Here is a 27609-nt window from a genome sequence, read left to right as displayed (position 1 = left end):
ACACACACACGCGCACACACACACACACACATATGTATATGACAGATATAGTATCCTAGACTTGAAAGGGACCCCTAAAGAAGGACAGTGATATGTTGCATATTCCAGAGTAGGCAAACCAGACACTCTCCACGTTAACACTGACATAGAAACAACAAGAAATACTGTTTACCCACAACCATAAAGAAATTACTTATATTAGAAACCAACATTTTCTAATTACTTTATTTTCCAGGCCACCAGACTGAGCCACAGCAACGCGTGGCAGGGGACTGCTAGAATATATATATATAGTTTACTGCCTTGCTTTGTTTCCAAAATGCCTCATATCCAGCAAGGAGCAATCAAACTTCCCTTCACTACCATCTCAAACCCAACTTTCAATATCCCAAAGATCCAATGTTGTGATTCCCTAAAGGAAGTGAAGCTGGGTCAGGCTTGGTTAGTAGTTGGGTGGGAGCCTGCTGCTCAATGAATCTCAGGAACTGTAAGTTATATTTTAGGAAAAGGAACACACCCACATCGACACATATGTTCTCCTAAAATAACTGCTAACATCCCTGCTTGACATTCACTTGTGAGATTCAAAAGCCTGCAGACTGTATTTTGGGCCTATTAATTGGCCTGTTAAAGGTCTTTCTGCAATGTAGCTCTTCTGTTTTAGAATCATAGAATCATAGAATCATAGAATCAAAATTCACTTTAGTTCACTTTGAGATCTGCAAGAAATATTATTCTATTTATACCCTGCTTTCCTCTTTTAAATGAGACCTAATGCAGCCCACAACATGAAAAAGAAAGCAATTTAAAATCTAATGCATATATAATAGAATTAAACCTAGAATTTTGACAAAGTCCCTATTTTCAGAGAAAGATGGAATAAAAACAAAGTTAATTAATTAATTAGAATCCTATAAAACAGTTAAAAACTGTTTAAATAATTTAAAAAACACTATACAGCACCGCCTGCCGAGTCCTTAAAAACTTTCTGCATTAAAATAAAAACTTTTTCAGTGAACAAAAAGGTTTTATCTACTTGGGGGCATTGAATTCAAGGGTTGAACAATTCTCCGCTTCTCATTGGTTAAAACGAGTTGGGGGCGGAGCTTAGTTGTGGCTGTAGTGAAGTAGCAGCGGGTAAAGAAAAGGCGCGAAAAATCTCTAGGGCGCAGTTTTCCCTCTGGTCGGACATGGCGCTATAAAAAGGGCAGCTGCTCTACGCTACGGCACAGTTTGTTTCTACAGTCAGTGAGTGAAGATGTCTGGACGTGGAAAGGGAGGCAAAGGCTTGGGCAAAGGAGGCGCCAAGAGGCACAGGAAGGTGCTCCGTGATAACATCCAGGGCATCACCAAGCCCGCCATTCGCCGCCTCGCTCGCCGCGGGGGAGTCAAGCGTATTTCGGGGCTCATCTATGAGGAAACCCGGGGCGTCCTGAAGGTCTTCCTGGAGAACGTGATCCGCGATGCCGTGACTTACACCGAGCACGCCAAGAGGAAGACCGTCACCGCCATGGATGTGGTCTATGCCCTGAAACGACAAGGCCGCACTCTTTACGGCTTCGGAGGCTAAGTTTCTGATACAACTTCCTAAAAGCAAAACAAAAAGGTCCTTTTAAGGACCGCCCACTTTCTCTAAAAAAGGCTGTATTGCTGTTATTCTCAGGTGTAAAGGAAACCTTTTATTTCCAAAGCATAGAGAACCACTACATTAAGAAAAATCCCCTCCATATTTTTTTCTTTCTGGAGTTTTTTTTACCTCTGAGCATGGATAGAAATTTTATTATATTTTCAAAATGTCCATGAGACTCGTTTAAATTAACCTTTGTTGTTCATTCGTTCAGTCGTCTCCGACTCTTTGTGACCTCATGGACCAGTCCACGCCAGAGCTCCCTGTTGGCCGTCACCACCCCCAGCTCCCTCAAGGTCAGTCCAGTCACTTCAAGGATGCCATCCATCCATCTTGCCCTTGGTCGGCCCCTCTTCCTTTTGCCTTCCACTTTCCCCAGCATAGTTGTCTTCTCTAGGCTTTGCTGTCTCTTCATGATGTGGCCAAAGGACTTCAACTTGGTCTCTCCTTCCCTCCAATGAGCAGTTGGGCTTTCTTTCCTGAAGGATGGACTGGTTGGATCTTCTCGCAGTCCAAGGCACTCTCAGCACTTTCCTCCAGCACCACAGTTGAAAAGCATCTCTCTTCCTTCGCTCAGCCTTCCCTCAGGTCCAGCTCTCACATCCGTAGGTGACTACAGGGAATACCATGGCTTTGACTAGGCAATGGATCTTTGTTGCCAGTCTGATGTCTCTACTCTTCACTATTTTATCGAGACTGGACATTGCTCTCCTCCCAAGAAGGAAGCGTCTTCTGATTTCCTGGCCACAGTCTGCGTCTGCAGTCATCTTTGCACCTAGAAATACAAAGTCTGTCACGGCCTCCACGTTTTCTCCCTCTATTTCCCAGTTGTCAATCATTCTTGTTGCCATAATCTTGGTTTTTTTGACGTTTAGCTGCAACCCGGCTCTTGCGCTTTCTTCTTTCACCTTGATTAGAAGGCTCCTCAGCTCCTCCTCGCTTTCGGCCATCAGAGTGGTGTCATCTGCATATCTGAGGTTGTTAATGTTTCTTCCAGCAATTTTCACCCCAGCTTTGCATTCATCCAGCCCCGCACATCGCATGATGTGTTCTGCATACAAGTTAAAAAGGTTGGGTGAGAGGATGCAGCCTTGCCGGACGCCTTTCCCAATCTTGAACCAGTCTGTTGTTCTGTGGTCAGTTCTTACTGTTGCTACTTGGTCCTGGTACAGATTCCTCAGGAGAGAGACAAGGTGGCTTGGGATGCCCATCCCACCAAGAACTTGCCACAATAATAATAATAATAATTATTATTATTATTATTATTATTATTATTGCAGTGAAAACGCAAATACACATTTATCAAGAAAAACTTTTCTAAGATCTACAGAGATACTCAAAAGGAACACCTCAGCAAGCGAGAGTCCAAAAATGGCAGGCTAAAACCCAGAACCTCAATCCATGGCTTTTTTTGTGAGTCAGGAGCAACTTGAGAAACTGCAAGTTGCTTCTGGTGTGAGAGAATTGGCCGTCTGCAAGGACGTTGCCCAGGGGATGCCCAGATGATTTGATGTTTTACCATCCTTGTGGGAGGCTTCTCTCATGTTCCCGCATGAAAAGCTGGAGCTGATAGAGGGAGCTCATCCGCCTCTCCTTGGATTCGAACCTGCGACCTGTTGGTCTTCAGTCCTGCCTGCACAGGGGATTAACCCACTCCATGGCTGATACCAAATGAGAGACTCCCTCCTGGGCACACAGAGGACTGGGCGACTTGGAAGGCGCTGAACAGACTGCTCTGGCACCACGAGATGCAGAGACAATCTTAAGAAATGGGGCTACAAAGTGGAATCCTCGACATGCGAGTGTGGAGAAGAGCAAACCACTGACCACTGTCTACAATGCAGCCTGAGCCCTGCCACATGCACAATGGAGGACCTTCTTGCGGCAACACCAGAGGCACTCCAAGTGGCCAGACACTGGTCAAAGGACATTTAATAGAATGCTAAGTTATTAAACTTTGTTTTTAAATACATTACACCTGTACCCTTAGTTCGCTCCTAATACAAAAAATAAATAAATCTTCTCTACACATAATAAAAGTGAAAATATGTATGTGTGTGTGGCTGGGGTGCCCACTGGCACAGACAAGCTCCTGCCTCCACAAATTGCTCTAGCTCCCACTACTCAGGAGACACCAAAGGCCCTCCCTCCAATATTTTATTTATTTATTTATTTATCGTGTCAGGAGCAACCAGAAATTTGTATTACATTTTTAACAAAGCAAACAAACAAACAGAAAAAACACAGAGTTTGCAAGCTTGGTAGTTGATTAAATGTCCTTTGACCAGTATCTGGTCACTTGGAGTGCCTCTGGTGTTGCTGCAAGAAGGTCCTCCATGGTGCACGTGGCAGGGCTCAGGGTGCATTGCAGCAGGTGGTCAGTGGTTTGCTCTTCTCCACACTCGCATGTCGAGGATTCCACTTTGTGGCCCCATTTCTGAAGGCTGGCTCTGCATCTTGTGGTGCCAGAACGCAGTCTGTTCAGCGCCTTCCAAGTCACCCAGTCCTCTGTGTGCCCAGGGGGGAGTCTCTCATTTGGTATCAGGCTAAGCCATTGGTTGAGGTGCTGGGTTTGAGCCTGCCACTTTTGGACTCTCGCTTGCCGAGGTGTTCCAGCGAGTGTCTCTGTAGATCTTAGAAAACTATTTCTTGATTTAAGTCGTTGACGTGCTGGCTGATACCCAAACAAGGGATGAGCTGGAGATATCTCTGCCTTGGTCCTTTCACTATTGGCTGCCACTTCCCAGCAGATGTCAGGTGGTGCAATACCAGCTAGACAGTGACATTGCAGGTTATAGTGCCATGGACATGTCCAAGAGCCCTGCCAATGCCCTCCACAAACACCAGACTGCCCACCACTCAAGTGAAGGCTTTCATATGGGGACAATTTCCTCCTAGATTTTATGTGTTTCTTCCACCACAGACATCTCCATTGGTGTGGAAATTGCGTGAATCCGCCCACTGCCTCTCCCTTAACCCTTTCCTATTATTTTCTATGGCACACAGCAAACAGAGGAATTGATCAGCAACTGAACATACTAGAGAGGTTTGGGGAGCATTTACCATGACTTATTGGAGTTGTAGGTACTAGGATGTATAGTTCACCTGCAATCTAAGAGCACCCTGAACTCCACCAATGATGGACCTGGAACTAACTTGGCACACAGAAGCCCCATGACAAACAAGAAATACTGGAGGTCTTTGGAAGGATTTGTAGGAGTTGTAGTTCACCTACATCCAGAGCTCACTATGAACCCAAACAATGAAGGATCTGGACCCAACTTGGCATGCATACCAGATATGCCCAAATTTGAATACTGATGGGTTTTGAGGGAAATTGGCCTGGACATTTTGGACTTGTAAGTACTGGGATTTATAGTTCGCCTGCAATCAAGGAGCACTCTCAACTCCAACAAAGAGGGAATTGGACCAAACTTGGCACACAGAGCCCTCATTGCCAGCAAAATAAAAATAAAAATACTGGAGGTCTTTTGGGGGCATTCACCTTGATTTGGGGGAGTTGTAGTTCACCTACATCCAGAGAGCACCACGATCCCAAACACTATTGGAGCTGGACCTAACTTGGCACACATACCTGATATGATTACTGGAGGGGTTTGAGGAGAACTGACCTTCTTTTCTGGGAGTTGTAGTTCACCCACAACCAGAGAAACTGTGACCTCCATCGATGATGAACCTGACACAGAGCCTTCATTGCCAGCAAAGAAATACTGGAGGTCTTTTGGGGGCATTCACCTTGATTTGGGGGAGTTGTAGTTCACCTACATCCAGAGAGCACCACAATCCCAAACACTATTGGAGCTGGACCCAACTTGGTACACATACCTGATATGATTACTGGAGGGGTTTGGGGAGAACTGACCTTCTTTTCTGGGAGTTGTAGTTCACCCACACCAGAGAAACTGCGACTTCCATCGATGATGGACCCGAACCAACCTTGGCATACAGAACCCCCATGAATAACTTAACTTACTTGGAGGGGTCTGAGGGGGACTGGCCCACTATAGTGGGAGTTGTAGTTCACCCTGCAGCCAGAGAGCACACTAGACCCTCCCCACCCCCAAAACAATGATGCTTCTACAGCAAACCTGCCCAACTTAACCAATTTTAATTACTGATGGAGTTTTTCAGGGGGTTAACCTGGCATGGTGTGAGTTGTAGTTCATCCACAACCTTATGCATTGTGTGCAATTAAAATAGATTTAAAAAAATAACCTGGGCAACGCCAGGTACCCAAGCTAATAATTAATATGTAGCTTGCTTTTCCCGCCAGAGATATGAATGCAATTCCTTTTCATTGAACAATGGCGCCTGTTTCAGCAGGTCGGGGATGTAGCTCAGTGGTAGAGCGCATGCTTTGCATGTATGAGGCCCCGGGTTCGATCCCCGGCATCTCCACAAGTTTTTTTTTCCTCCTCTCTCTCCTCCACGGGATAAAATATATTTTTTAAAAATCCCAATGTAAATAAAAGATTTATGGCAGTGAAAAATCTGCAGCATTAGAAGAAATCTTTCCTATCTCTCTCTTCCCCCCCCCCCGCCCATCTCATCCGGGTACTCTTTGTAAATCTGAAAGAAGGGCTGCATTCAGTAAACAAAATCCTTGAAACCTATGTTTCCCCTTTAAAATTCATTTGCAGTCACTAAGGTTTAAATTTCTTCGAATTTAGTTAGTATTGGGCAAATAGTAACGCCTGAGGCTTAAGAAGTAGGTATTAGAAATATAAAATTAAGCCAGATCAGTACCAGAAACAAAAGGGAAGGAAATTTTTTATTTATTATTATTATTATTATTATTATTAATAATAATAAAAATAACCTTATATAATAAAATTATTATTATAAAAATATAATAAAATATAATAAAATATAATATAATAATATAATAATAAAATAATAATATAATATAATAATAAAATATAATATTATAATATTATAATAAAAATAACCTTAATCCGCATTTCCCCTCTTTTTGAAAACACAAAGAACCTTCACTGTATGAAAGTGAAAAATTCTATATGTTCTATTTCTTTCTTTCTTAAAAAAAATCTGGGTAGTTTTATCTCCCTCGATAATTAATAACTGATATAATTGCCTATGCTTTATCCAAAGGTATTATTGAGAATACATTCTACACTACAGAATTAATAGAGCTTGACACCACTAGAACGGATTAGCTTGTGGCTTCAAAATGTGCGCTTTCGATAGGATAACACTTAAAACCGTCGACCAATAGCAAGCAAGGTGAATTTCTCAAACAACCAATCGGAGCGCTGATGCGTAAACCAATGAGGAGCTACTTCCCTAGCCAATAGACGCTGAACGTTCGAAAAGCCATCTCGCTGACCAATAGGAAATGGATATTTGGAGCCTCTCATTTGCATAGCACTCCTATAAATAAGCCGGGCGGCAGGGAGCTCGACATCACAGTTGTTTCCGAACTGTAGTGAGAGGAAGTACTCATTGAATCATGCCGGAACCAGCGAAGTCAGCGCCAGCGGCCAAGAAGGGGTCGAAGAAGGCGATCACCAAGACCCAGAAGAAGGGCGACAAGAAGCGCAGGAAGAGCCGCAAGGAGAGCTACTCCATCTACGTCTACAAGGTGCTCAAGCAGGTCCACCCGGACACTGGCATCTCCTCCAAGGCCATGAGCATCATGAACTCCTTCGTCAACGACATCTTCGAGCGCATCGCCGGTGAGGCCTCCCGCCTGGCGCACTACAACAAGCGCTCCACCATCACTTCTCGCGAGATCCAGACCGCCGTCCGCCTCCTGCTTCCCGGGGAGCTGGCCAAGCACGCCGTCTCCGAGGGCACCAAGGCCGTCACCAAGTACACCAGCTCCAAGTAGGACTACAACTCCCAGCAGCCTCCCTTGGCTGGAGTTGGAAACCCAACAGACAACCCAAAGGCTCTTTTAAGAGCCGCCCACTTCCTCCAGAAAAGAGCTGGACACTTGCTTCTCAATGTAAACAACACTGATTACCTTTTGGTGAATAGGACCTAAAGTACATTGGGGTCTATGGGTACTGTTATCCAAACTGGCACTTGAAGACTCATAATATGGTATTAATATATTAATGATGTGCTGAGGTAATAATATAGTATATTGTATACACATATATCTTGTATAAATAATTCCATATGCCTAACAAAGCTGAAGTCCTTTGGCCACATCATGAGGAGACAGCAAAGCCTAGAGAAGACAATGATGCTGAGGAAAGTGGAAGGCAAAAGGAAGAGGGGCCGACCAAGGGCAAGATGGATGGATGGCATCCTTGAAGTGACTGGAATGATCTTGAAGGAGCTGGGGGTGGTAACGGCCGACAGGGAGCTCTGGCGTGGGCTGGTCCATGAGGTCACGAAGATCGGAGATGACTGAATGAATGAACAACAACATGCCCAACTAGGAACACAGATGGAACTCGAGGGAAATAGACCTTGACATTTGGGAGTTGTACTTACTGGGATTTATAGTTCACCTACAATCAAAAAAGCATTCTGAACCCCACAAACAATAGAATTGGAGGAAACTTCTCACACAGAACCCCTATGAGCAATAGAAAATACTTAAGGCCACCCAGTCCAACTCCCTTCACCAGGGCAAGAAAATGTGATCAAATAGTTTACCCACAAACGCAAGGAAATTACACATATTAGAAACCAACACTTTCTCATTACTTTATTTTCCATATCACCAGACTGGGCTACAGCAACGTGTAGCAGGGGATGGCTAGTACATATATATTTCCTTCCCTTTTTCTTTCCTTTCTACTTTCTCCTCTTCCTTCGGTACTTTCCTTCCCTCCTTCTCTTTCCTTCCTTCCTTCCTTTTTCCTCCCTCTTTTCTTCTCTCCTTCCTTCCTGTTTGCTCTCCCCCAATACCATGGTAGAGTCCCTTCTAACTCTATTCTGAGTCTATTTAATATAGTTTTATATATATATTCTGAGTCTATATCTATTCTGAGTCTATTTAATATAGTTTTATATATATATATAAACACTATATTAAATAGACTCAGAATAGAGTTAGACTATTCTGAGTCTATTTAATATATATATATATATATAAAACTCTCAATAGATATACACTCAGAATATATATAAAACTATATTAAATAGACTCAGAATAGAGTTAGAAGGGACTCTACCATGGTATTGGGGGAGAGCAAACAGGAAGGAAGGAGAGAAGAAAAGAGGGAGGAAAAAGGAAGGAAAGAGAAGGAGGGAAGGAAAGTACCGAAGGAAGAGGAGAAAGTAGAAAGGAAAGAAAAAGGGAAGGAAAGGCAGGAAAGAGGCAAGGAAGGAAGGAGAAAAGGAAATAAAAAGTGAAAGAAGGAAGGAAAAAGGGAGGGAAGAAAGAAGACAAAGGAAGAAGTAGAGAAAGGGGGAGGGAATGAAGGAAAGAGAGAAGGAAGGATGAAACCAAAGAGCTAAAGAAGGAATGAAAGAAGGAAGTAGAGAAGGAAGAAATGAGAGAAAGGGGAAGGAATAGTAGGTACCTCTCTTTCATAATAGTCCAGATATCTACCTCTATTTCGAAAAGTCTTACTACAGGCCACAGCAACACGTGGCAGGGCAAAGCTAGTAATATATATTGTATACACATATTATTGATAATATAATGTAATACAATATAATAATACCATATATTTCATATTACATGTAATATTACTAGTAATATTACAGTATATTGATGTAGTACAATATGGGAATGTATTTTTCTAATATTGTGCTATGCTAATAATATAATATATTGTGTTTACATATTTGTAAGCCGCTCTGAGTCCCCTTCGGGGTGAAAAGAGCGGCATATAAATGTCATAAATAAATAATTGGGACTGCACTTCAATTGCCATAGGATTATGGGAGTTGTAGTACTTCCCCCTCCCTCCCTCCCTCCCAATTGAATAGCGTTATTTATATTGTGGGGTAGATGTGGCCTTGGCAAAGACAAAGGCCTTGCAGGACTACAACTCTTTTGCAAATTAATAAAGTTTCCTTGTTTTTTTAATGATAGAATCAATTAGGAAATAACATACAGTTAGGATACTCATATGCATAGGATACTTGTAAACACAATTGCCATGGGATGATGGGAGTTGTAGTACCCACCCCACCCCCAATTGAATAGCGTTATTTATATTTTGGGGTAGATGGGGCCTTGGCAAAGACAGCAAAAGGACTTGCAGGACTACAACTCTTGCAAATTAATAAATATTTTCCTTTTTTTTAAATGATAGAATCGATTAGGAAATGACATCGTGCAGTTAGGATACTTATATACATAGGATACTTGTAAACAATTGCCATGGGATTGTGGGAGTTGTAGTATCCCCCCCCCCCCCAATAGAATAGTGTTATTTATATTTTGGGGTAGATGAGGCCTTGGCAAAGACAGCAAAAGGCCTTGCCAGACTACAATCCTTGCAAAATAATAAACATTTTCCTTGTTTTTATGATAGAATCAATTAGGAAATGACATCATGCAGTTAGGATACTTGCATGCATAAAGATCTTGTAAGTTGTAAACACAATTGCCATAGGATTATGGGAGTTGTAGTACTTTGCCCCCACCCCACCCCAAATTGAATAGCATTATTTATATTGGGTAGATGGGATGCCTTGGCAAAGACAGCAAAAGGCCTTGCAGGACTACAACTCTTGCAAATTAATAAATATTTTCCTTATTTTTTTAGTGATAGAATCAATTAGGAAATGACATCATGCAGTTAGGATACTTCTATGCATAGGATACTTGTAAACATAATTACCATGGGATTATGGGAGTTGTAGTACTTTGCCCCCCCCCCCCAATTGAATAACATTATTTATGTTGGGTAAGATACTTATATGCATAAAGACCTTGTAAACGTAATATTTATACATATATTATTTGTAATGTAATGCAATATAATACTAATAATAATAATATGATATAATCATATGTAAACATAATATTTATACATATAATATTTATAATGTAATGCAATATAATACTAATAATAATATGATATAGTCATATATTTCTAATATATACACAAAGATCTTGTAAACCTACAACTCCCATAGTTCCACTGCATATCTTTTGTGTGGCCAGGCACCCATTTGCACTCCATTGAAAGTCCACATACAAGACTGGTTCAAAAACACATAACTCGATTCAAATTATTTCCCAATATGGTTTACAATGGTTATTTTCCAAGCCTCTTAATTCTCAGGTTTGGAAAGACATACTTTTTTTTTCTGGGCTCAGATTGCTGTCTTCTGATAGTTGAGGACCTCAGTCTGAGACCGGAAATGGGACAGCCAATCAGAACGAGTCAGAGTTGAGTCATTTGCATTCGCCTAGCAACAAATGGCCCTGACGAAGGGCCGCATTCAGCAATTTCCTCGTTAGTATAGTGGTAAGTATCCCCGCCTGTCACGCGGGAGACCGGGGTTCGATTCCCCGACGGGGAGAAGTTGCAATTTTTAATTGCACTTTTTTTAGCAATAACAATAGTAATAGTAACCCATCCTCATCTTTATTATCTGTATTTATACTCCCCTTCTCCTCAAAGAAACTGGAGTGACAACAGACAAAAGAAAATAACCTATAGCTGCAAGGCTATTACATGTAATATTACCACCATGTCAGACTACACAAAGAAGCCATTGAAATCCACAAACATGTGGACAATTTCAACAGAAAGGAAGAAACCATGAAAATGAACAAAATCTGGCTACCAGTATTAAAAAACTCAAAAATTACAACTGCAAAACAACAGACACATCAAATCACTCTCAAAAAAAGATTCCCCCCAGGCTCTTCCAAGCCACTAAATGCTAATCAAGGTGGTCAGTTGAAACATTCACACCTAGCTCCAGCAGACAAGAGTCCTTTGTCCCACCCCGGTCATTCCACGGACATACAAACCCATTTTCCTACTTCCAACAGTCCTCACTACCTCTGAGGATGCTTGCCATAGATGCAGGCCAAACGTCAGGAGAAAAATTGCCTACAGAACATGGCTATATAGCCCGGAAAAACCTACAACAACCCAGTGATTCCGGCCATGAAAGCCTTCGACAATACAATGTTGTTGTTCATTCGTTCAGTCGTCTCCGACTCTTCGTGACCTCATGGACCAGCCCACGCCAGAGCTTCCTGTTGGCCGTCACCACCCCCAGCTCCTTCAAGGTCAGTCCAGTCACTTCAAGGATGCCCTCCATCCATCTTGCCCTTGGTCGGCCCCTCTTCCTTTTTCCTTCCATTTTCCCCATCATCATTGTCTTCTCTAAGCTTTCCTTTCTTCTCATGATGTGGCCAAAGTACTTCAACTTTGTCTCTAGTATCCTTCCCTCCAGTGAGCAGTCGGGCTTTATTTCCTGGAGGATGGACTGGTTGGATCTTCTCGCGGTCCAAGGCACAGTATCTGTCCACTTGGAATGCTTCTGGTGTTGCCGCAAGGAGGTCCTCCATTGTGCATGTGGCAGGGCTCAGGGTGCATTGCAGCAGGTGGTCAGTGGTTTGCTCTTCTCCACATTCGCATGTCGTGGATTCCACCCTGTAGCCCCATTTCTTAAGGTTAGCTCTGCATCTCGTGGTGCCAGAGCGCAGTCTGTTCAGCGTCTTCCAAGTCGCCCAGTCTTCTATGTGCCCAGCGGGGAGTCTCTCATCTGGTATCACCCACGGATTGAGGTTCTGGGTTTGAGCCTGCCACTTTTGGACTCTCGCTTGCTGAGGTGTTCCAGCGAGTGTCTCTGTAGATCTAAGAAAACTATGTCTTGATTTAAGTCGTTGACGTGCTGGCTGATACCCAAACAAGGGGTGAGCTTGAGATGTCTCTGCCTTGGTCCTTTCACTATTGGCTGCTACTTCCCGGCGGATGTCAGGTGGTGCAATACTGGCTAAGCAGTGTAATTTCTCCAGTGGTGTGGGGCGCAGACACCCTGTGATAATGCGACATGTCTCATTAAGAGCCACATCTACTGTTTTAGTGTGGTGAGATGTGTTCCACACTGGGCATGCATACTCAGCAGCAGAGTAGCATAGCGCAAGGGCAGATGTCTTCACTGTGTCTGGTTGTGATCCCCAGGTTGTGCCAGTCAGCTTTCGTATGATTTTGTTTCTGGCACCCACTTTTTGCTTGATGTTCAGGTTTGGGGAGATGGTGATGGGGTATAAATAAAGTTCTTCTTCTTCTTATTATTATTATTATTATTATTATGTTGTATTATTTTTGGGCTCAGCCTCATGTTAGCCACCCCTAGTCCCCATTGGGGAGATGGTGGCGGGGTATAAATAAAGATTATTATTATTATTATTATTATTATTATTATTATTATTATCTGTTTGGAAGGCCTGTTGTCTTCATGTTTTCAGAAGACAACAGAATGGGGTTGGCCTAGATTACCCTTAGGGCTTCTTCCAACTCCCTGATTCTCTCTATCCCTACAACTCAGCAAGATCTCCCAGCAAAAATGATAGCAATATTTTCTAAACATAAATCAGGCATATTTATGCAATTCTATTGACCCATTAGCAATCAGAGCCCAAGGTCAGCCAGTGTTTTCCCTTACAGTCCAACTAAGATGTTTTAGTATGGTTGCTTTCCTATAATCTGCCAATAGATAGTTTTACTGATACTCATACTGTCTCTAGAAGAAAATGGACTTTGGCAGAGGAAGGATTCGAACCGACAACTCCAGAGGCGTTGACTTCTGACTCCGACATTTTACCTTCTACCTCTTTTTCAGACAATGTCCTTTAACATTTTTAATACTTGCGATCTTTAATGTCCTTTTCACAACGGAGACCGTTAACTTCCAGTGCTTCCGAAGGGTTAGGTTGATAGATAACGTTGACATCAATTGCTGCGCTCCGATTGGATGAAAGAAAAGCGGGATGGGAAACTGGCCAATCAGGGTACAGCGAGGGACATTTAAAAAATTCTATCATTTTTTTCTACCGTTAACATAATTCTGCACGAATCAAAACTGTGATTCAGGATAAATTAATTCTCATAATTCATAATAGTGTTTAAATACTAAGTTATTTACTATATAAATGCTTTAAATTTTCTCGTATGAGCAATGAAGAAATAAAAGAGCTCTGAGATAGCGTTATATCAATTGCTGCGTTCTGATTGGATGAAAGAAAACCGGGATTGGAAATTGGCCAATCGGGGTACAGCGAGAGATATTTTTAAGAAATCTTTGTTTTTCTACCGCTTAACATAACTCTGTACGATTAGTCTAATAATAATTCATAATAGTGTTTAAATACTAAGTTATTTACTATTTAAGTACTCTAATGCGATTGAAATATTTCGATGCTCTCGTATGTGTAGTGAAGAAATAAGAGAGCTAGGTTCTTGTGGGTTTTTTGGGGCTATATGGCCATGTTCTAGAGGCATTTTCTCCTGACGTTTCGCCTGCATCTATAGCAAGCATCCTTAGAGGCAGTGAGGTCTGTTGGAGTTTGGAAAATGGGTTAATATATCTGTGGAATGACTGGGGTGGGGCAAAGAGCTCTTCTCTGCTGGAGCTAGGTGTGAATGTTTCAACTGACCACCTTCATTAGCATTTGAAGGCCTGGCTGAGCCTGGGGTAATCTTTTGTTGAGAGGTGTTAAGGTGTGCCTGGTTGTTTCCTCTCTGCTGTTTCGCTGTTGTAATTTTAGAGTTTTTTAATACACCTCTCAACAAAAGATTCCCCCAGGCTCAGCCAGGCCTTCAAATACTAATGAAGGTGGTCAGTTGAAACATTCTGAACATGAGGAAGAACTTCCTGACTGTGAGAGCCGTTCAGCAGTGGAACTCTCTGCCCCGGAGTGTGGTGGAGGCTCCTTCTTTGGAAGCTTTTAAACAGAGGCTGGATGGCCATCTGTCAGGGGTGATTTGAATGCAATATTCCTGCTTCTTGGCAGGGGGTTGGACTGGATGGCCCATGAGGTCTCTTCCAACTCTTTGATTCTATGATTCACACCTAGCTCCAGCAGAGAAGAGCTCTTTGCCCCACTCCAGTCATTCCACAGATATATAAACCCATTTTCCAAACCCCAACAAACCTCACTACCTCCGAGGATGCTTGCCATAGATGCAGGCGAAACGTCAGGAGAAAAATGCCTCTAGAACATGGCCATATAGCCCGAAAAACCCCACAAGAATCTAGTGATTCCAGCCATGAAAGCCTTCGGCAATACAATAAGAGAGCTCTGAGGGAAACATGGAGGTGCCGGTTTTGTGAACTGCGACCAATCACCGCACAGGGTGGAAATTTCAAACATTGTGATTGGCTGTTTTTTTCTAGCGTAGTGAAGACATAAGAGAATTCTGAGGGAAACATGGAAAAGCCGGTTTTGTGAACTGCGACCAATCACCGCACAGGGCGGGAATTTCAAACCTTGTGATTGGCTGGTTTTTTCTAACCAATCAAACAGGAGGAAATAGTGTATAAATACAGCGGGCAGCAGCGGCTGAGGTTAATCGTTGGTGATTCTTCGAGAAAGCAGTTCTTTTTGTCTCTCCTGCTCCTCTAGAAGGTCATGGCTCGTACCAAGCAGACAGCTCGTAAGTCCACCGGTGGGAAGGCGCCCCGCAAGCAGTTGGCCACCAAAGCCGCCCGGAAGAGCGCTCCAGCCACCGGGGGAGTGAAGAAGCCTCACCGCTACCGCCCGGGCACGGTGGCCCTGAGGGAGATCCGCCGCTACCAGAAGTCCACGGAGTTGCTCATCCGGAAGCTGCCCTTCCAGCGCCTCGTCAGGGAGATCGCGCAGGACTTCAAGACGGATCTGCGCTTCCAGAGCTCGGCCGTCATGGCGCTGCAGGAGGCCAGCGAGGCTTACCTGGTGGGGCTCTTCGAGGACACCAACCTCTGCGCCATCCACGCCAAGCGCGTCACCATCATGCCCAAGGACATCCAGCTCGCCCGACGCATCCGCGGGGAGAGGGCTTAAGTTTCAGGCCTTTGAATCCAGTCCTCGTCTGAAAGAAACATTCCAAAAGGCTCTTTTAAGAGCCACCACATGCTCTCAAAAAGTGCTGAAAATTGCAGGTTTAATTTCATGACAAATACAACACGGCATTTCTGATATACTTTTTGATGTTTACCTCAGGATAAAACTCATAAGATACATTTCAGTGGCTTTATGAAGACATTAATTTATCCTTAACCGTTGCAGTGCTTGCAGGCAAACCAGAATCCTTTCGAATTTCCCGCGCTGTAACTTGATTGGTCAGTTCCTGATCCCGCTTTATTTTCATCCAATCAGCGCAGTGATTGTCACTTATTCACCTGATCTTGCTGAAGCATGTTATAGGCAGAGTATACAAACCTTCCAAATGATAGGCTCTCCCGTAGGTAGAAAAATGACACTGGAATTAATGCAGTTTGATACCCTTTTAATTCTTATGGCTCAATGGAATGGAATGCTGTGAGGCGGAGTTTTTCAAGGTCTTTGGCTTTCTCTGCCAAAGAGTACAGACTACAGCTCCCAGGATTCCATAGTACCGAGACATGAAAATTAAACTGGTATCAAACTGCCTTAATTCAACATTGTAGACACACCCTGTGCCATTTCAAAAGTAGCTGAAAAAGCAGGATAATAATTTATCGGGAAACCTGTGAAATCCAACACAGTTGGAGCATATGTCTTCATGGATGAACATAAATACAAACAATTTTCTTCCTTTTCAATTATCTACTTTGGCCCATCTACTCTGCCATATAATACAGTTTAAAACTGATGGTTGTGATGTTGCTTTTGAATGTATGGTCCCACCTACAGTGCCATGTAATGGTAGTGTAGATGGGGCCATATATTAATAAACATGCAACAATATCACAATGCATAAAAGAGTTTTAAATTCAGTTTAATAAATGCCAATAAATAATACTGAGCCATGTTGATTAGAATGGTGGACAATGAAGATTAGGGCTAAAATCAAATCCCTGCTTTGACATGAAAGCTCACTGGGAAAATCGCACTCTCTTAGCCTCAAAGAAAAAAATGGGAAACTTGGGCTGCTGTGAGTTTCAGGCTCTATGGCCATGTTCCAGAAGCATTATCTCCTGATGTTTTGCCTACATCTATGACAGACAGACGCTTACTTCTTGGGAGGAGAGCAATGTCCAGTCTAGATAAAATAGTAAAGAGTAGAGACATCAGACTGGCAACAAAGATCCATTGCCTAGTCAAAGCCATGGTAGTTCCTGTAGTCACCTACGGATGTGAGAGCTGGACCTTAGGGAAGGCTGAGCGAAGGAAGATCGATGCTTTTGAGCTGTGGTGTTGGAGGAAAGTGCTGAGAGTGCCTTGGACTGCGAGAAGATCCAACCAGTCCATCCTCCAGGAAATAAAGCCCGACTGCTCACTGGAGGGAAGGATACTAGAGACAAAGTTGAAGTACTTTGGCCACATCATGAGGAGACAGGAAAGCCTAGAGAAGACAATTATGCTGGGGAAAGTAGAAGGAAAAAGGAAGAGGGGCCGACCAAGGGCAAAACGGATGGATGGCATCCTTGAAGTGACTGGACTGACCTTGAAGGAGCTGGGGGTGGTGACGGCCGACAGGGAGCTCTGGCGTGGGCTGGTCCATGAGGTCATGAAGAGTCGGAGACGACTGAACGAATGAACAACAACAATGACAGACATCCTCAGAGGTTGTGAGATCTGTCGGAAACTAGACAAGTGGTATTTATATATCTGTGGAATAATGTCCAGGGTAAGAGAAAGAACCTTTGTTTGTTTGAGGCAAGTGTGAATGTTGCAAATGGCCACCTAGATTAGCAGTGAATAGCCTTGTGGCTTCAAAGCCTGGCTGGTTGCTGCCTGGGGGAATCCTTTGTTGGGGCGCAGCACCCAAACATGAATCAAGGAACATGAAAGGCACTGTTGATTACTTCAACCAGAGAAGCCAGCCATAGCAGAGCACCTGATGGACCAACCTGGACACAACATACTATTTGAGAACACAGAAATGCTGGATCACTTTCACAATCACCAGGTCAGACTACACAAAGAAGACATTGAAATACATAAGAAGCATGTGGACAATTTCAACAGAAAGGAGGAAACCATGAAAAAAAAAACACACACACACACACAAAATCTGGTTACCAGTATTTAAAAAACTCAAATCAGGATAGTAAATAAAGAGCAACAATCGGAAGAGAAGGGAATTCCAGACAAGAAACAATCAGGGCCAGCCAACACCTCCCCACAAAGGATTTCCCCTGACAAGAAGCAGGCCAGGCTTTGAAGCTGCAAGGCCATTCAATGCCTTTTATGCCTAGTTATATGTTATTGGTTTGTGTTTTTGTTTAGGTATGTAAGGCATTGAATTTTGCTGTTATTTTTGTATAAAACACTTTGAATCTCCCCAGGGGTGAGAAAAAACAGTATATAAATATTGTAAATAAATAAGTAAATAATCAAGCTGGCCAATGGCAACAGTCACACTTGCTTCAAACAGACGAGAGTTCTCTCTCCCAACCTGGACATTGTTCCACAGATATATAAACTCCACTTGCCTAGTTTCCAACAGAACTCACAATCTCTGAGAATGCCTCCCATAGATGTGGGTGAAACGCCAGGAGAGAATGCTTCTGGTACATGGACATACAGCCCAGAAAACTCACAGCAAACCAGTGATTCCAGTCATAAAAGCCTTCGACAACAGAATGGGAAACTTTTTCTGAATTAAACCATGCCACGAAACCTGTGTGGTAAATCCACCCTAGGGTCTGCATAGGTCATAGGCCCATAACAGCAAGAACCATCACTACTGAATGAAGGGAGACAAAGGACTATTTGAGAGGTGGGGTCTTTACAGTGGATGCACCTTATCTATGGAAAGCTCTCCTTTGTAAAGGTCACCTTCAAAAAATTCACCTGGTACCTACCCTGCATCTTAGTATATTGCAATAGAATGAATATGGGAAAAATGATGACCAATGCATTAGACAAGGAATGGGCAAACTTGGGCCCTGCAGGTGCTTTGGACTGCAACTCCCACCATTCCTAACAGCCTCAGGCCCTTTCCTTTTCCCCCTCAGCCGCTTAAGCGGCTGAGGGGGAAAAGGAAGGGGCCTGAGGCTGTTAGGAATGGTGGGAGTTGCAGTCCAAAACATCTGCAGGGCCCAAGTTTGCCCATTCCTGGTGTATCCGTACTGTAGAATTACTGCAGTTCGATCCCACTTTCATTTCAATGGCTCAATGCTACTGAATCCCAGGAGACCATTAGACCTTTCTGCCAAAGAGTGCTAGGGCTTCACCAAACTACAACTCACAGGATTCCATAACATTGAGCCATTGAAAGGAATGTGGAGTCGAACTGCAGTAACTCTACAGTGTGGATGCATCCCCGAAACAAGAGTTGAATTCCAGATCCTTCTGTCAGATCCTTCTCCTATCCCAGTAACTGTTTCCTTTGAGGGAAATCCAACATTTGATACAGGAAAGGAAGCAAAGTATCTTTATTGATTGTCTCCAAGGGAAAAAAGAATCTCATAAACAGGTGTGCTACTTGACTCAATTCAGCAAGGGATTGCTGCAAAACGATCAGGTGAAAACCCTCCCTTTCTTCACTGACTAGAAGTCAACCCTCCTGGGTACATTCCTCACTACCTGCCATAGCCCTGGGTTTAAAGCCGAATTTGCTATTTGCACCGAAAGCCAAAAGTTTGCACATTTTTAGCTGGAAAGAATAATGAGAGGCTGTGTTTCTTCTTCTTTCCCTGGCTCATTTTATCACCCTTCGGCTTGCAAACTGGATCCCAGCCAAGCTCACTTTCCCCTTATTGATCCCTCCAAGATTTGGGAGAATCCGTAAAAAGAATTTTTAATAATTAGCATTTTTGTGCTGATGAAGAAACACAAAAAAAGTTGCCTGGACCCAAGGAGCTTGGTTCTGGAGCCGGTCTGCAAGCCTTGACAGAAACGGACCAATCAGAGCGCGGATGGAAATGGAGAACCAATCAGAGCGCGGCTGGAAAAGAACCAATCGGAGCGCAGCATCTCGCCTATAAATACCAGGCCCCCGCTCTGCTTTTGTTTTCAGTTCGACGTTTCCTTCGAAGAGAACAGACAGGTATCAGGATGGCAGAAGTAGCACCAGCAGCGGCGGAGACTTCGGCGGCTCCCGCTCCCAAAACGGCGGCGAAGAAGGCAGGAGGAGCCGCTAAGGCGAAGAAGCCATCGGGTCCCAGCGTGACTGAGCTGCTGACCCAAGCGGTGACGGCTTCCAAGGAGCGCGGTGGGATTTCCCTGGCCGCTCTGAAGAAATCTTTAGCGGCTGCCGGTTACGATGTGGAGAAGAACAACAGCCGCATCAAGCTGGGTCTCAAGAGCCTGGTGACGAAGGGCACTCTGCTCCAGACCAAAGGCACCGGCGCTTCAGGCTCTTTCAAGCTCAACAAGAAGCAGGGCTCTGAGGGCAAAGAGAAGAAGGCTGCCCCCAAGAAGAAGCCCGCTTCCGCCGCTGCCAAAGCCAAGAAGCCGGCGGCCAAGAAAGTGGTGAAGAAGGCCGTCGCAGCTAAGAAGCCCGCTGCCAAGAAAGTCGCCAAGAAGCCCGCCTCTGCTGCCAAGAAAGCAGCTGCCAAGAGTCCCAAAAAGTCCAAGGTGACCAAGCCTAAGAAGACCATCAAGAGTCCCGCCAAGGCTCTGAAGCCCAAGGCGAAGGCCAAGCCCAAGACCACCAAACCTAAAGTCGCTCCCAAAAAGAAGTGAACTCCATACTCTTTGCATAAGGGTTCACCTTTTTACCACAACGGCTCTTTTAAGAGCCACCTAAATATTCCCTGAAAGGGATGAAATCACTTTGATGTTCCTTACTGGGGACTAGCTGCTAGATTATGTTGGCAGGGATCACTGGGTTGATGTCGGTTTTCTTGCCCATTTCTACTGAGGCCAAAGTGCTGAGGGCTTTCATGGCCGGAATCACAAGGTTGAGTTTTCCAGGCTGTCTGGATATGCACAAGGTTGTGAGTTTTCGGGCTGTCTGGACATGTTCCAGAAGCATTCTCTCCTGACGTTTCAGCCTCGGGCTGAGAGGTCTTGAAAACTAGGCAAGTGGGGTTTAAATATTTGAATGTCCAAGGTAGGGGAAAACTTGCCTGTTTGAGGCAAGTGGGAATGAAGCAATGGGCCACCTTGATTAGCACTGAATGGCCTTGTAGATTCAAGGAATAGCTGCTTCCTGCCTGGGGGGAATCCTTTGTTGGGAGGTGTTAGCTAGGTGAATCCTTTGTTGGGAGGATTTAGGAGCCCCCGGTGACACTGGGTTAAACCCTTGTGCCGGCAGGGCTGAAGACCGACAGGTTAGAGGTTCGAATCCAGGGAGAGCGTGGATGAGCTCCCTCTGTCAGCTCCAGCTCCCCATGCTGGGACACGAGAGAAGCCTCCCACAAGGATGTTGAAGCATCAGGGTAATGTCCTCTGGGCAACGTCCTTGCAGACGGCCAATTCTCTCACACCAGAAGCGACTTGCAGTTTCTCAAGTCGCTCCTGACACACACAAAGCTGGCCCTGATTGTCGAAGGCTTTCATGTCTGGAATCGCTCAGTTCTCGTGGGTTTTTTCGGGCTATATGGCCATGTTCTAGAGGCATTTCTCCTGATGTTTCGCCTGAATCTATGGCAAGCATCCTCAGAGGATGCTTGCCATAGATGCAGCCGAAACATCAGGAGAAATGCCTCTAGAACATGGCCATATAGCCCGAAAAAACCCACAAGAACTGACTGGCCCTGATTGTTTTCTTTCTGATTCTCCTGTTTTCTGAGTTTAGTCTTCTGCAAGGCTATGTATTCAATGCTAATCAAGGTTGCCAATTGCAACATTCACACTTTCCTCAAGCAGACGGGTTCTTTCTCCCACCCTGGACATTATTCCACAGGGATATAAACCCCACTTGCCTAGTTTCCAACAGACCTCAGCCTCTGAGGATGCCTGCCATAGATCTGGGTGGAACGTCAGGAGAGAATGCTTCTGGAACATGGCCATACAGCCTGGAAAAGTCACAGCAACCCAATGCTCTTAGACTACACTTTTAAAAGCTGGGATGCTTCATGGTATCTAGAAATTACCTTCCTGAGTCCCAACAAATTGGGATTCTCAGGATTTGCAGAAATTGAATTTTTTGTAACTATATTAATAAAATACCCCATTCCTACAGTTAAAATCCCACTATGGGAGCAAAATGTGGGAAGTCATTTCTGGGAAAGGTAAATATATTGAAATATATGATATGGGGCGGGAGGAGATGCTGTTTTAAAAGGTTCCACATTCATTCATGTGACATTGATTGGGTCCCTTCCCTTCCCCTTCCATTCTGAGCACTTAAAAATAATGTGGACCGACGAGGATGGGATTCGAACCCACGCGTGCAGAGCACAATGGATTAGCAGTCCATCGCCTTAACCACTCGGCCACCTCGTCAGGTGTTCCGGTCCAATCTCACCTTTTTTTCCTAGTTCCTTTTACAGCAGCAGAAGACAATATGTTCTGAATAGAGATGAGCTAAGACATGGATACCCACACTGGTATCAGTAACTTTGGACCATTTACTCTTAGAGTGTGAAAAAGTGCAAAGCAAGCATGAATGTGATGCTGCAGCTTCTCTCTCTTTTGCAAAGCACCATTTCTCATTTCTACTAATGCATCAAGTAAAACAATAATATTCTGCCCCATTCTCTTAATGCGGCAGTTAGAAGCATAGGATCAATATTGGAGGAAAGAAATAATCACACAAAAGAGGAAGACCTAATAAACATCTATCTATATAAATAAAAATGTAATGTTCGTTTGTGGGGTTAACAGAACTCCAAAACCACTGGACGAATTGACACCAAATTTGGACACAAGACCCCTAACAGACCAACAAGTGACCATCACTCATTAAAAAAAAAAACCTCAAAACAGCAGAAAGGACTTAAAAACCCAAAAAGCTAAATGACATACAGAAAAAATGGAAAGAAGAGGGAGGGAAGGAAGGGGAGAAAGAGAGAGAGAGAAAGAAAGAAAGAAGCATGGAAACAAAGAGGGAAAGGAAGGAATGAGGTAGAAAAGAAAGGAGAGAAAGAAAGAAAGAAGCATGGAAACAAAGAGCAAAGGAAGGAAGGAATGAGGTAGAGAGGGAAGGAAGGAGAGAAATTAGTAGGAAAAGAAAAGGTGGGGAAAGGAAGGAATGAGGTAGAAAAGGAAGGAGAGAAAGAAAGAAGCATGGAAACAAAGAGCAAAGGAAGGAAGGAAAGAGGCAGAGAAGGAAGGAAGGAGAGAAATTAGTAGGAAAAGAAAGGGTGGGGAAAGGAAGGAATGAGGTAGAAAAGGAAGGAGAGAAAGAAAGAAGCATGGAAACAAAGAGCAAAGGAAGGAAGGAAAGAGGCAGAGAAGGAAGGAAGGAGAGAAATTAGTAGGAAAAGAAAGGGTGGGGAAAGGAAGGAATGAGATAGAAAAGGAAGGAAGGAAAGAAAGAAGCATGGAAACAGCGAAGGAAGGAAGGAAGGAATGAGAGAGAGGGAAGGAGAGAAAGAAAGAAAGAAAGAAAGAAGCATGGAAACAGAGCAAAGGAAGGAAGGAAGGAAGGAAGGAATGAGGTAGAGAGGGAAGGAGAGAAAGAAAGAAAGAAGCATGGAAATAAAGAGCAAAGGAAGGAAGGAAAGAGGTAGAGAAGGAAGGAAGGAAGGAGAGAAAGTAGTAGGAAAAGAAAGGGGGGGGGAGGAAGGAATGAGGTAGAAAAGGAAGGAAAGAAAGAAAGAAGCATGGAAACAAAGCAAAGGAAGGAAAGAAAGAGGTAGGGAAGGAAGGAGAGAAAGTAGTAGGAAAAAAGGGGGGAAGGAAGAAATGAGGTAGAAAAGGAAGGAGAGAAAGAAAGAAAAGGGGAAGGAAAGAGAGATGGAGTGAAGGAAGGAGGGAAAGAGGGAGAGAAAGAGGGAGGGAAGGGAAGAAGGAAAGAGAGAAGGAAGGGTGGAAGCAAAAAGCGAAGGAAGGAAGGAAAGAAGTAGAGAAGGAAGGAAGGAGAGAAGGAAAAAAGAAAACAGAACGAATAAAGGAAAGGAGGAGCAAAGGAAGGAGGGAAAGAAGGAGAGAAACAAGAGGAGAAGGTTGGCCACAACAACGTGTGACGGGTACAGCTAGTCTATATAAATAAAAATGTAATGTTCATTTGTGGGATTAACGTAACTCAAAAACCACTGGGCAAATTGCCACCAAATTTGGCCACAAGACACCTACTAACCCAAGGAGTGACTATTGCTCAAAAAAATGATTTTGTCATTTGGGAGTTGTAGTTGCTAGGATTTATAGTTTGCTTACAAACAAAGAGCATTCTCAACTCCACCAATGATGGAATTGAACCAAACGTGGCACACAGGACTCCCATGACCAACAGAAAACACTAGAAGGGTTGGGTGGGCATTGACCTTGAGTTTGGGAGTTGTAGTTCACCTACATTCAGAGAGCACTGTGGACTCAAACAATGATGGATCTGGACCAAACTTGGCATGAATATTCCACATGCCCAAATATGAACACAGATGAAGTTTGGTGGAAATAGACCTTGACCTTTGGGAGTTGTAGTTACTGGGATTTATAGTTCACCTACACTCAAAGAGCATGCTGAAACCCACCAACGACAGAACTGGGGCAAACTTCTCACACAGAACCCCCATGACCAACAGAAAATAGTTAAGGCCATCCACTCCCAACTCCCTTCACGGAGGCAAGAAAACATAATCAAAGCCCTCCTGACAAAGAACCATCCAGCCATAGAGATAGATTGATATATATGATTCACACACACATATAGATATGGATATGACAGATGCAGTATCATAGATTTCAAAGGGACCTCTAAAGAAGGACAACAATATGTTGCATGTTGCAGAGTAGGCAAAGCAGACACTCTCCACATTGACACTGACAAAGACACAGCAAGAAATACTGTTTACTCACAAGCATAATTATATATATTAGAAACCAACACTTTCTCATTACTTTATTTCCTAGATCAACAGACTGGGCCACAGCAATGTGTGGCAGGGGACAGCTAGTATGTATATATACGTGTGTTTGCGTATATATATGTGGTTTTGCGCATGCGTTGTAATGTATTTGTTTTATTTTTTGGCTTTTAAAGTCCCTTCCACTGTGTTTTTCAGTGTTTTTATGAGTGATGGTCACTCGTTGGCCTGATAGGTGTCTTGTGTCCAAATTTGGTGTCAATTCATCAACTGGTTTTTGAGTTATGTTAATCCCACAAACAAACATTACATTTTTATTTATATAGACTAGCCGTCCCCTGCCACGCATTGCTGCGGCCCGATTTCTGTATATGTGTTTTGTGTGTATATATGTGTGTATATATTTGTGTATTTGTGTGTGTGTGTGTGTGTGTGTGTGTGTATATATATGTTGTTGTTCATTCGTTCACTCGTCTCCGACTCTTCGTGACCTCATGGACCAGCCCATGCCAGAGCTCCCTGTCGGCCGTCACCACCCCCAGCTCCTTCAAGGTCAGTCCAGTCACTTCAAGGATGCCGTCCATCCATCTTGCCCTTGGTCGGCCCCTCTTCCTTTTGCCTTCCACTTTCCCCAGCATCATTGTCTTCTCTAGGCTTTGCTGTCTCCTCATGATGTGGCCAAAGGACTTCAACTTTGTCTCTAGTCACCTTCCCTCCAGTGAGCAGTCGGGCTTTATTTCCTGGAGGATGGACTGGTTGGATCTTCTCGCAGTCCAAGGCACTCTCATCACTTTCCTCCAACACCACAGTTCAAAAGCATCGATCTTCCTTCGCTCAGCCTTCCCTAAGGTCCAGCTCTCACATCTGTAGGTTACTACAGGGAAGACCATGGCTTTGACTAGGCAATGGATCTTTGTTGCCAGTCTGATGTCTCTACTCTTTACGATTTTATCGAGACTGGACATTGCTCTCCTCCCAAGAAGGAAGCGTCTTCTGATTTCCTGGCCACAGTCTGCATCTGCAGTAATCTTTGCACCTAGAAATACACAGTCTATATATATATATATATACACACATATATATAATTTTGGGGCTTTTAAAATCCCTTCTGATGTGTTTTTCAGTGTTTTTATGAGTGATGGTCACTCATTGGCCTGATAGGTGTCTTGTGTCCAAATTTGGTGTCAATTTGTCCAGTGGTTTTTGAGTTATGTTAATCCCACAAACTAACATTACATTTTTATTTATATAGACTAGCCGTCCCCTGCCACGCATTGCTGTGGCCCAGTCTGTATATATGTGTTTTATGTGTATATATATTTGTGTATGTGTGTATATATATATGGTTTTGTACATGCATTGTTATTTATTTTTTGTTTTTTGGCTTTTTACATCCCTTCCACTGTGTCTTTCAGTGTTTTTATGAGTGATGGTCACTTGTTGGCCTGATAGGTGTATGGTGTCCAAATTTAGTGTTAATTCATCCAGTGGTTTTTGAGTTATGTTAAACCCACAAATGAACATTACATTTTTATTTATATAGACTAGCTGTCCCCCGCCACGCATTACTGTGGCCTGATTTGTGTATGTGCGTTTTAGAGAAGGCTGAGAGGAGATATGATAGCCATGTGTAAATATGTGAGAGGAAGCCACAGGGAGGAGGGAGCAAGCTTGTTTTCTGCTTCCTTGGAGACTAGGACGCAATGGAACAATGGCTTCAAACTACAAGAGAGGAGATTCCATCTGAACATGAGGAAGAACTTCCTGACTGTGAGAGCCGTTCAGCAGTGGAACTCTCTGCCCTGGAGTGTGGTGGATGGAGGCTCCTTCTTTGGAAGCTTTTAAACAGAGGCTGGATGGCCATCTGTCAGGGGTGATTTGAATGCAATATTCCTGCTTCTTGGCAGAATGGGGTTGGACTGGATGGCCCATGAGGTCTCTTCCAACTCTTTGATTCTATGATTCTATATGTGTACATATATTTGTGTATATGTGTATATATATATGGTTTTGTGCATGCGTTGTAATATATATATTTTATTTTTTTTTGCTTTTTAAGTCCCTTAAGTCAGTGTTTTTATGAGTGATAGTCACTTGTTGGCCTGATAGGTGTGTTGTGTCTGAATTTGGTGTCAGTTCATCCAGTGGTTTTTGAGTTATGTTAATCCCACAAACTAACATTACATTTTTATTTACATAGACTGTCAACCTTGAGCAAAAAAATTCCAAAGACAGTATGCAACAGAGAAAAATGATCCTGTCCATTTTACTTACTTATATAGTGGATAATGCAAAACACAGCTTTGGTTTCTGTATAGCTTTTGCATATATTAAATACTAGAGTAAGCCAAAAAAGCGACTAGCCCCTGCCGAAACCCGGGATCGAACCAGGGACCTTTAGATCTTCAGTCTAACGCTCTCCCAACTGAGCTATTTCGGCTGCTGGTGGCCAAGGCTTTGATGCAGTGTCTAAAAAAAGTAACCAATGCCCTGATTATTTTCTCTGGTAGTCTATTATTTTCTATGGTAGTTTCCTGCATTTTTTAAAAAATAATGCAAAACTGTAATACTTTGACCAAATTTATTCGAATCATATGTTTAAAACGAATAAATTACGCTAGATATAATTGAAATTCACAAAAAAAAAATTGTCTTTGCATTGGCCGGGAATCGAACCCGGGCCTCCCGCGTGGCAGGCGAGAATTCTACCACTGAACCACCAATGCCTTGACTGGGAGACTCTCATCCTTGGATTCTATATAGATGAACAGCTTGGCAAGTTGTAAACATTTCCTTGAATTGTTTATTAATTCTTATGCTAAGAGTTTTGGGGTTTTTCTTTGCATTTCATTGACTGGCTTTATGGAATCAAAGGCCAAACTAATTTTTTGCAACTTTTTATATAGTAATAATATATAAAATTGCTGACTTTTACCAAACTATTTAAAACTTTTCATATAGTAATAATCTATAAGATTTCCAAAAGTCAAACTATTTTTTGGGTAACTTTTTGTATA

The 27609-nt window shown here is 43.3% G+C and overlaps 4 protein-coding genes and 5 non-coding genes across 9 annotated transcripts; 6 read left to right on the top strand and 3 right to left on the bottom strand.

The window, feature by feature from the left end:
* Positions 1–1245: 1245 nt before the first annotated feature.
* On the top strand, positions 1246–1658 carry LOC132777595 (histone H4). The gene has a single exon (XM_060779961.2). The coding sequence runs from the start codon at positions 1259–1261 to the stop codon at positions 1568–1570; it is 312 nt and encodes a 103-aa protein (XP_060635944.1). The 5' UTR covers positions 1246–1258; the 3' UTR covers positions 1571–1658.
* A 4316-nt stretch (positions 1659–5974) lies between these two features.
* Positions 5975–6046, top strand: TRNAA-UGC (transfer RNA alanine (anticodon UGC)). The gene has a single exon. It is a non-coding gene; the product is annotated as a tRNA-Ala (tRNA).
* A 1044-nt stretch (positions 6047–7090) lies between these two features.
* Positions 7091–7580, top strand: LOC132777593 (histone H2B 5-like). The gene has a single exon (XM_060779959.2). It carries the CDS (start codon positions 7119–7121, stop codon positions 7497–7499), a length of 381 nt encoding a protein of 126 aa, XP_060635942.1. The 5' UTR covers positions 7091–7118; the 3' UTR covers positions 7500–7580.
* Positions 7581–11038: 3458 nt separating this feature from the next.
* On the top strand, positions 11039–11110 carry TRNAD-GUC (transfer RNA aspartic acid (anticodon GUC)). The gene has a single exon. It is a non-coding gene; the product is annotated as a tRNA-Asp (tRNA).
* A 4026-nt stretch (positions 11111–15136) lies between these two features.
* On the top strand, positions 15137–15677 carry LOC132779187 (histone H3). The gene has a single exon (XM_067469450.1). The coding sequence runs from the start codon at positions 15180–15182 to the stop codon at positions 15588–15590; it is 411 nt and encodes a 136-aa protein (XP_067325551.1). The 5' UTR covers positions 15137–15179; the 3' UTR covers positions 15591–15677.
* A 4030-nt stretch (positions 15678–19707) lies between these two features.
* On the top strand, positions 19708–20488 carry LOC132779300 (histone H1.01-like). Its single transcript, XM_060782987.2, has one exon. It carries the CDS (start codon positions 19734–19736, stop codon positions 20361–20363), a length of 630 nt encoding a protein of 209 aa, XP_060638970.2. The 5' UTR covers positions 19708–19733; the 3' UTR covers positions 20364–20488.
* Positions 20489–21988: 1500 nt separating this feature from the next.
* TRNAS-GCU (transfer RNA serine (anticodon GCU)) lies at positions 21989–22070 on the bottom strand. Its single transcript has one exon. It is a non-coding gene; the product is annotated as a tRNA-Ser (tRNA).
* A 4889-nt stretch (positions 22071–26959) lies between these two features.
* On the bottom strand, positions 26960–27032 carry TRNAF-GAA (transfer RNA phenylalanine (anticodon GAA)). The gene has a single exon. It is a non-coding gene; the product is annotated as a tRNA-Phe (tRNA).
* Positions 27033–27247: 215 nt separating this feature from the next.
* On the bottom strand, positions 27248–27318 carry TRNAG-GCC (transfer RNA glycine (anticodon GCC)). The gene has a single exon. It is a non-coding gene; the product is annotated as a tRNA-Gly (tRNA).
* Positions 27319–27609: the final 291 nt, after the last annotated feature.

The sequence above is a fragment of the Anolis sagrei genome, chromosome 6 (genome assembly GCF_037176765.1).
Source record: "Anolis sagrei isolate rAnoSag1 chromosome 6, rAnoSag1.mat, whole genome shotgun sequence".
Lineage (NCBI taxonomy): Eukaryota > Metazoa > Chordata > Lepidosauria > Squamata > Dactyloidae > Anolis > Anolis sagrei.
Note: the sequence above shows the minus strand (reverse complement) of the source record. Positions and strands in the feature narration are given on the sequence as shown.